Genomic DNA, 10,436 nt, shown 5'->3' with positions numbered 1-10,436 from the left:
AATTGTGCACCTGTTTTTGATAAACTTAGGGTATTTGGATGTTTATGTTTTGTCTCTATGTTGAATAATAATGATAAATTTTCTGAAAGAGCTGATAAGTGTGTTTTTCTTGGTTATTCTTTTGATAAAAAGGGTTACAAAGTTCTTAGTCTTGATTCTAATCTTATTTTTGTTTCCAGGGATGTAAAGTTTTATGAGTCAGTGTTTCCTTTCAAGCTTAAAACTTCATCTTTAACTGATAGTTCAGTTGTCACTGTAAATTCAAATGACCTATTTTCCTATGATGAGTCTTTAGATTCTAGTTTTATTCTAGATAATACTAGAGCAGATAACCTGAGGAGTAGCCATCAGATGGATGGTGCTAATGCAGACCAGGACCAGGATGAGACTTGTCCCTTTAATGTCAGCAACCGGACTGGTGAGGCATATGTGCCTCCCTCTGACGTGTTGTTTCCAAGCCCTTCTGCATTGACTGAGGAAAATGATTCAATTAATTCTAATCCTTCTGAAAGTTTGTCAACTAGGATCACTAGATCTGGAAGGAATGTTCACATGCCAGTTAGATTTAGTGATTATGTTGTAGAGGGTACACATAAATATGGTATGGAAAGAACTGTAAATTATTCAGGTCTTAATACTGAGTCTTTCTGTTTTATTTCTAATCTTAATAAAACAGTTGAACCTAAGACTTATAGTGAAGCAGCTTTAGATCCAAATTGGATCAAAGTCATGAATGAGGAAATGGAAGCCCTCTATAGGAACAATACTTGGGAAATTACTAATCTTCCTAAAGGAAGAAAAGCAATTGCGTATCATTGGATATATAAAATTAAATATAAATCTAATGGTGATATAGAAAGATATAAAGCTAGACTTGTGGCTAAAGGATATAATCAAAGGGAAGGAATAGACTATGAGGAGACTTTTTCTCCTGTGGCCATAGTTGTAACTGTTCGTGTGGTAATAACATTAGCTGTGAATAATTCTTGGCCACTTTATCAGTTAGATATTAACAATGCTTTTTTATATGGAAATTTATCTGAAAGTGTATATATGTGTCAACCTGAGGGATATCATTCTAAAGATGATATCAGAGTTTGCAGATTGTTAAAATCTCTTTATGGACTTAAACAAGCCCCAAGGAAGTGGAATGAGAGGTTGTGTTCTTCTCTCTCTTAAGTTTTGGATTTAAGCAAAGTATTAATGATTATTCATTATTTGTTAGACAGTTTCAAAATACTTTTGTAGTCCTACTTGTTTATGTGGATGATATTATTCTAACAGGTAATGATGAGTCTGAGTTGAATAATGTTAAAATGTTTCTTTAATCTCAGTTTTTAATTAAAGATTTAGGAGAGTTGAAATATTTCTTGGGTATTGAAGTATTGAGAACTGAAAAAGGAATATGTTTAAATCAAAGGAAATATTGCATGTAACTACTTCATGAGTTTGGTATGCTATCATGTAAACCAGTTAAAACTCCACTTGAACCTAATTTAGTTATCAAAAGAGAATATGATTTGGAAAAATCTGATTATCTATTTAATATTACTGAATATCAAAAACTTATTGGTAAGTTGATTTATTTGACTGTGACTATACCTGATATATCTTATGGTGTGCAAATATTAAGTCAATACATGCATAAACCTTATAAGTCCCATGTTAATATTGCTTTCAGACTTTTGAAATATTTGAAAAATAGTCTTGGTATGGGAATACATATAACTAATTCTAATAGTTTAGATTTGATTGGGTTTGTGGATGCAGATTGGGAGAAATGCTTGTTTAGTCGTCGATCTGTAACAGGTTATCTAGTATATCTAGGAGGATCTCTTGTTTCTTGGAAGAGTAAGAAACAGAGTAATGTTTCTCGTTCATCCACAGAATCAGAATATAGGGCATTAGGAAGTATAACTTGTGAATTAAAATGGATTTTAAAATTACTTCATGATTTATGTATAAAAACTAATTTACCTGTAGATATTTTTTGTGATAATGAATCTGCAATTAAGTTAGCTTTAAATCCTGTATTTCATGAAAAGACAAAACATTTTGAAATTGATCTTCATTTTGTCAGGGAAAAAATTGAGAATGGAATTTTAAAAGTAAATAAAATAGTATCTTCTAATCAAAATGCAGATATTTTAACAAAGTCACTTGGTAGTGTTCAACATGAATACATTGTTAATCGACTTAATATGATTGATGTTTTTAAAAAGTAATAAAATATTTTCAAAAATTAATGTTTAGTTAGAGGGGGCATGTTGAAAAGAGTTAATAAAATATTCAAACTTAAACATTAATTTGTTAGTTATTTGGTAAAAGTGTTATACAATATATTTGTGTGGATATTGTGGTAAGTTGTAATGCAGGTAAAGGATACACGCGGATCAATGGGTCTATGGGTTATACCCGAAGTCTAGTGGGTCGATGTATATAATGTGTTAAATGATCTCACTCGTAGCTACCAATATATTTTCTCATCTGTATTTCTCAGTTTCTCTTTCATCTTGAGTTTGGGTTTTCGTTTAGGGTTTGTTCATAAATCGTTGTCACACTAGATTTGTAATATGAGTGTGTGAGTGATTTTGTAGTGAGGTTTGATTTGTAACCTGTTGATGTAAACCATCTGTTTCATAGTGAATGAAATGATGATGTTGGGAAGATCTTGTTTCGATTACGTTTCTTTACATGGTATCAGAGCTATGGCTCCTTCGGTGTTCTTGTGACGTTCGTTGATTTGCGTTTGTTCGTCTCACGATCGTACTGGTAATTTCTGAACTCCTTTCTTTATTTGCTCTTTGATTGACGCAGTTATTTGTTTAATCATGAGTCCGTGTGAACTCTGATCTTCTATTTCATCAACTGTGTTCTTCTTGATGTTCGTTTTGATTTAGGGTTTTCTCTGGAAAATCAAATCAAACATCTGTTTTCTTTTGGATCTGGTACTGCGAGATTGTTTGTGATCTTGTAGGTTACTTCTGTGAAGATCAAATCAAGGTTGTCTACAAGACTGGTTGTGAACAAAGATTAAGCCAAATCGATTAATCTATGAGTCTGAAATAAATCACTAGGGGTCAGAGTTCATCATTGATAAACCCTAGTTGAGAACGGACAAAGAGAGTCGATCCCAACACTTGACTCATCCTAAAAGGCTTTGTGAGCAATTTCTTATTCCTTTCTTTTTGTCTTGCATATTTGTTTGTAAAGATCCTGGTGGTCTGTGTGTGTTGATTGGTTTTCTTTTGTATATCTGTTTTATTTCTTCCTCTGTACTGGTTGTCTTGGGCCCCGACATACGTGGTGACCATCTGGACATAAAATCAGTTCAGGGGCAAGTTTTCTTGATTTCTTTCTTGCTGTTTTTGGTTCATTTGCTTCTATGACGGGTGGCTCAAATGATCCACCTAGTGGAAGTGGGAAGGATGATCAGATTAATTTTGATGATCCTCTCTACATTCACCCTTCTGATAATGCTGTTACTTCTATAATTACAATCAAGTTGACTGGTAATGAAAACTTTAGGTTATGGAGAAGTTTTATTTCTAGGGCTCTTAAGGCAAAGAATAAGTTAGGCTTTGTTGATGGTACTTGTAAAAAAAGCAGTGTTGATGACTCAAAGAAAACTAAATGGGATAGGGCTAATGTGGTTGTTTGTTCTTGGTTGTTGTCTTCCATCTCTGACTCAATTTATCCGAGTCAAGCTTATTCTGAAGTAGTTGAGGATATTTGGGAAAATCTTTTTGAAACTTACAATAAGTCTGATGGATCTGTTGTTTTTAATATACATCAACGAATTAATTCCCTTAAACAAAATGGTACTTCTCTGTCAGATTACTTCAATAAGCTTGATTCTCTATGGAAAGAATTTGATGGTCTTACTAGTTTAACTGAGTGTACATGTGATGCTTCTATTAAACTAAAGGATCATTCTAATCTCATGAAGCTTATGCAGTTTTTATCTGGACTTGATGATTCATACAGTCAAGTCAAAAGTTACATTTTATTAATGGATCCCTTACCTAATGTGAAAACTGCTTTTTCTATTGTGTCTAGAGAAGAATCACTTCAAAGAAATGGTTCTTTGACTTCTCTTCAGGCTTCTCAGTCTGTAAATAAATCTCAGTCATCTACTTTTAATAGCAAGTTTAATAACAAGACTAATGTTAATAAGAATAAGGGTTAAATTGTTCAAGTTTAATAACATATGATTGCCTCTGAGTCACTACTCCATGACACTGTGGATTTGTCAAAATTAGATTTGTTGGTTTGTCATCCCAATGGTACATCAGCTAAGATTGAAAAAATTGGTAATATGAATTTATCTAATTCTTCAACACTGTTTGATGTGTTTGCTGTTCCTGATTTCAATGTTAATTTGCTTTCTGTTCATAAGGTCTATAAAGATAGTAATTGTGAGGTTGTTTTTAATGAGCATAATTGCAAAATTCAGGATTTACAGTCAAAGGTGATGGTGGGGAATGGTAGAGAGTCTGGAGGTCTCTATTACATTAATAGTGCACCTTTAGGTAGTCTGTCTAATTCTTCTATTTCTTCTTTTGTTTGTTGTGTGTCTAAACTAACTTGGCACAATAGACTTGGTCATCCTTCTGATCAAGTTTTGAGTTCTTTGAGACATAGGCTTAAGATTGGAAGTGAAGTTCTTCACCTTGTGACATTTGTCATAAGGCTAAACAAACTAGAGAATCTTTTCCTGTTAGTCAACATACTACTTCTAAACTTGGTGAGTTAATTCATTTAGATGTTTGGGGTCCTTATAAAGTGACAACTACAGAAGGATTTAGGTATTTTTTGACTATTGTGAATGATTTTACTAGGGCAACTTGGGTTTATCTTTTAAAGTCTAAAGATGAAGTTTATGATTCTGTTCTTGTTTTCTTTAATATTTTGATTAATTAGTTTAGTTTTAAAATAAAGGCAGTTAGATCTGACAATGGTACAGAGTTTTTAAATAACAGAATGAGACAATTAACTGAATCAAAAGGAATTTTGCATCAAACATCTTGTGTTCATACTCCACAACAAAATGGTGTTGTGGAGAGGAAACACAGACACATTTTAAATGTTGCTAGATCTTTAATTTTTCAGTCTGGTTTGCCAATTAAACACTGGGGGGATGCCATTTTAACTTCAGTTTTTTTTGTTTAATAGAACACCTACTTCAATCTTAAATGGTTCTTCTCCCTATGAACTTGTTTATAATTCTGCACCTGTTTTTGATAAACTTAGGGTATTTGGATGTTTGTGTTTTGTCTCTAAGTTGAATAATAATGATAAATTTTCTAAAAGAGTTGATAAGTGTGTTTTTCTTGGTTATTCTTTTGATAAAAAGGGTTACAAAGTTCTTAGTCTTGATTCTAATCTTATTTTTGTTTCCAGGGATGTAAAGTTTTATGAGTCAGTGTTTCCTTTCAAGCTTAAAACTTCATCTTTAACTGATAGTTCAGTTGTCACTGTAAATTCAAATGACCTATTTTCCTATGATGAGTCTTTAGATTCTAGTTTTATTCTAGATAATACTAGAGCAGATAACCTGAGGAGTAGCCAACAGATGGATGGTGATAATGCAGACCAGGACCAGGATGAGACTTGTCCCTCTAATGTCAGCAACCGGACTGGTGAGGCATATGTGCCTCCCTCTGATGTGTTGTTTCCAAGATCTTCTGCATTGACTGAGGAAAATGATTCAATTAATTCTAATCCTTCTGAAAGTTTGTCAACTAGGATCACTAGATCTGGAAGGAATGTTCACATGCCAGTTAGATTTAGTGATTATGTTGTAGAGGGTACACATAAATATGGTATTGAAAGAACTGTAAATTATTCAGGTCTTAATACTGAGTCTTTCTGTTTTATTTCTAATCTTAATAAAACAGTTGAACCTAAGACTTATAGTGAAGCAGCTTTAGATCCAAATTAGATCAAAGCCACGAATGAGGAAATGGAAGCCCTCTATAGGAACAATACTTGGGAAATTACTAATCTTCCTAAAGGAAGAAAAGCAATTGGGTGTCGTTGGATATATAAAATTAAATATAAGTCTAATGGTGATATAGAAAGATATAAAGCCAGACTTGTGGCTAAAGGATATAATCAAAGGGAAGGAATAGACTATGAGGAGACTTTTTCTCCTGTGGCCATAGTTGTAACTATTCGTGTGGTAATAACATTAGCTGTGAATAATTCTTGGCCACTTTATCAGTTAGATATTAACAATGCTTTTTTATATGGAAATTTATCTGAAAGTGTATATATGTGTCAACCTGAGGGATATCATTCTAAAGATGATATCAAAGTTTGCAGATTGTTAAAATCTCTTTATGGACTTAAACAAGCCCCAAGGAAGTAGAATGAAAGGTTGTGTTCTTCTCTCTTAAGTTTTGGTTTTAACCAAAGCATTAATGATTATTCATGATGTGTTAGACAGTTTCAAAATACTTTTGTAGTCCTACTTGTTTATGTGGATGATATTATTCTAACAGGTAATGATGAGTCTGAGTTGAATAATGTTAAATTTTTTCTTAAATCTCAGTTTTTAATTAAAGATTTAGGAGAGTTGAAATATTTCTTGGGTATTGGATTATTGAGAACTGAAAAAGGAATATGTTTAAATCAAAGGAAATATTGCATGTAACTACTTCATGAGTTTGGTATGCTAGCATGTAAACCAGTTAAAACTCCACTTGAACCTAATTTAGTTATCAAAAGAGAATATGATTTGGAAAAATCTGATTATCTAGTTAATATTACTGAATATCAAAAACTTATTGGTAAGTTGATTTATTTGACTGTGACTATACCTAATATATCTTATGCTATGCAAATATTATGTCAATACATGCATAAACCTTATAAGTCCCATGTTAATATTGCTTTCAGACTTTTGAGATATTTGAAAAATAGTCCTGGTATGGGAATACATATAACTAGTTACAATAGTTTAGATTTGATTGGGTTTGTGGATGCAGATTGGGCGAAATGCTTGTTTAGTCGTCGATCTGTAACAGGTTATCTAGTATATCTAGGAGGATCTCTTGTTTCTTGGAAGAGCAAGAAACAGAGTACTGTTTCTTGTTCATCCACAAAATCAGAATATAGGGCTTTACGAAGTATAACTTGTGAATTAATATGGATTTTAAAATTACTTCATGATTTAGGTATAAAAACTAATTTACCTGTAGATATTTTTTGTGATAATGAATCTGCAATTAAGTTAGCTTTAAATCCTATATTTCATGAAAAGACAAAACATTTTGAAATTGATCTGCATTTTGTCAGGGAAAAATTGAGAATGGAATTTTAAAAGTAAATAAAATAGTATCTTCTAATCAAAATGCATATATTTTAACAAAGTCACTTGGTAGTGTTCAACATGAATACATTGTAAATCGACTTAATATGATTGATGTTTTTAAAAAGTAATAAAATATTTTCAAAAATTAATGTTTAGTTTGAGGGGGCATGTTGAAAAGAGTTAATAAAATATTCAAACTTAAACATTAATTTGTTAGTTATTTGGTAAAAGTGTTATACAATATATTTGTGTGGATATTGTGGTAAGTTGTAATGCAGGTAAAGGATACACGCAGGTCAATGGGTCTATGGGTTATGCCCGAAGTCTAGTGGGTCGATGTATATAATGTGTTAAATGATCTCATTTGTAGCTACCAATATATTTTCTCATCTGTATTTCTCAGTTTCTCTTTCATCTTGAGTTAGGGTTTTCGTTTAGGGTTTGTTCATAAATCGTTGTCACACTAGATTTGTAATATGAGTGTGTGAGTGATTTTGTAGTGAGGTTTGATTTGTAACCTGTTGATGTAAACCATCTATTTCATAGTGAATGAAATGATGATGTTGGGAAGATCTTGTTTCGATTACGTTTCTTTACAATTTTTTATAATGTAGTTCAAAGAACATAAAATGCAACATAATCCAATCTGAAACATATATGGACTTACCTGAGTTATTGACGGATTTGCAGAGGTAGAATAAAACCGACCAAACCTGGATCACCCGTTGATGGAATGAAAGGGGTGTTTGGATGTGCATGCTCAGACCACACAAAAACACTGAGTGAGGGAACTCCTTTCATGTGGCAATGAATTCAATAAACAAATAAGTGCCTCCAACTGCTCCCTAGGCGTTAATAACCATATTTGAATCAGATAAGGATAGCTCAAACACCAATGGCGTCTGAGCTATGCTCACACATTAAACAGAGAAGAAAAAAGTACAGCTGAATATGAAGAGACGATTAGGAAGAACTTTAGGCAGGATTACGAAGAAACACTAGGAATTTTATTCTAAGATCAGAGTAAAGTAAGAATATTACTAGAAACTAAGAAATCATCACACTTTACAAACATCAAACATACGTTTCTGAAATCCATCAAACACAAGTTTTTGAAATCCATCAAACACAATTTATTAACATAAGATACTAAAAACTATCAGAAGCTATCTTTATGGCAGAGAGAACAAGCAATGCCATGTCATCCACACTGCTTCAACAGCCTCAAACTTAGCCACTTGCTCCTGGAAGCATAGGGTCTCGCTTAATCAACTGAGAAATCAAAAGGGGAAGTCAGTGAACAGTCAACATTATATATACCAGACTCAAAGAGTAAATAATAGTTGCAATTGAAGTGCATTGCAAGAATACAAATAAATGAAATTGAAGTGCATTGCAAGAATACAAATAAATGAAGGCCAAATGTATACTGGGTGAAGGTAATGAGTCTGTTACACTTCTTATTAGGCATACGTTTCGTCCTGTCAGTTGTGGCTTAAGTAGAGCCGTGAGGGCAATAAGGTTTTTTTACTGTTAGATCAGTTAGGTAGGCTTAGTTGAGTGGTTAGTGTTAGTAGTTGGTATCTTTGGTCATAACAGAATATAAGTGAATTCAGGAAGAGTTCCTAGCTTCTTGAATGCTAGTAAACTTAAGAGTGCTCCATGATCAAAACTTTAAACTATAGACAATGTCCTTTTGCAGACCTCATATATTACAAAAGAAAATGAGAGCATCCCATGAGTAAACATGAAGATTGAGCTATGAGGCCTAGATCAACACAGTTTTTTAGGGATGTACAGGAATCATCATAAGCATTAATAAGAATTCAGTATCCAGATATAATTCCACAGTTTGTATTATATGATAAACAAAATGAACGCACCTTACAACTCTTCTTGCTATTACTCTCTTGTATCTTTCTCTTTGGCCTCCCATTAACGTAGGGAGATACAAGACTCTCCATATAGATAGGGGCACAAATATATTCCTTAGTCTTGTAGAACAGCATATCACGACACAAAGTTCTCTTGTTAGGAACGTAATGTTCCTGCTCTTTCAAGCATTGTAAAGCTAAGTTCATATCACAGTCCTTTTCAAACATTTCCCAAGACAGCTTTCCATTGTAGTTCTTCAGCATCCATAAGTTATCGTTAAACCCATCACAAGGAAATACGCATAAACAATCTTCGATAATACCTAAATTCATATTTGGGCAGCTAGCAACACCAGATTCATATCGCTCATCATCAGGTTCGGAAATTTTGATAAATTTTTCTTCAGATAGCTGAAACGAAGCAATGACTCTCTTCTTATTTGGAGATGAAGAATCTTTCATAATCCAATGAAGTGCCCCATTGCATAAGATACCAATCCTACTATGAAATGAATACTTTACATCTCCAATTAGTTTCCAAACATTTGATTTCAAACTTAACACTTGAAAACACGTCCAACCAACACGTTTACGGAACCCTAATACAACCTTGTAATCATCCGTAGATGAATCATAGCCAAAACCCCAACATAAATGCTTGGTATCAAGAATTTGAGGCTCTTGTAGTGTTTGAACCTCTCTAGTTGAGGGATTAGCTACTACAAGTTGAGAAGCAAAAGAAGAGATGCATACAAGTCCATTGGAAGAACCAAGAAGATGACAATCACGATCATCAAATAATCTATCATCAACATCACAAACACGCGACCCGTTGCGATAAGAGACCCTTGACATAACAATCCTCCTATCTATATCATTGTTTTTGTAATCAATTTGGTAACTATAGTTCATATGGAATTTAATGAAACCAGAGTCAGAGATCAAATTTTCCCAAGACTTACATACACTTTTGCATCGGATTAGATCGCTCACATTCAATCTTTTCAGTATATTCGGAAGGACATCATCGTGAAGCTCTGCCATCGAAACCCTAGAGTCGGCAATCCGATAGGAAAGAAAAGGGGGGGGGGGTACCCACACGATAGTGAGAAATTTATTTCTATGGGGTATTTATTAGGGATTTTAGTTATCAACACTCATAAATGCGAAACATGATACGAAGATATTATTACCATGATATTTTAGCATAGAGTGAAATTCATTTACTGAAATGACTTTTACAA

The 10,436-nt window shown here is 33.1% G+C and overlaps 1 protein-coding gene across 1 annotated transcript; it reads right to left on the bottom strand.

Annotated features, from left to right (window-relative positions):
• Window positions 1-9,144: 9,144 nt before the first annotated feature.
• Window positions 9,145-10,236, bottom strand: LOC128126831 (F-box protein CPR1-like). Its single transcript, XM_052764967.1, has one exon. The coding sequence runs from the start codon at window positions 10,234-10,236 to the stop codon at window positions 9,145-9,147; it is 1,092 nt and encodes a 363-aa protein (XP_052620927.1).
• Between the last annotated feature and the right edge of the window lie 200 nt (window positions 10,237-10,436).

The sequence above is a fragment of the Lactuca sativa genome, chromosome 6, assembly GCF_002870075.4.
Source record: "Lactuca sativa cultivar Salinas chromosome 6, Lsat_Salinas_v11, whole genome shotgun sequence".
In the NCBI taxonomy this organism is placed as follows: Eukaryota; Viridiplantae; Streptophyta; class Magnoliopsida; order Asterales; family Asteraceae; genus Lactuca; species Lactuca sativa.
The sequence above is the reverse complement of the archived record's forward strand: the minus strand, read 5'-3'. Positions and strand labels throughout refer to the sequence as shown.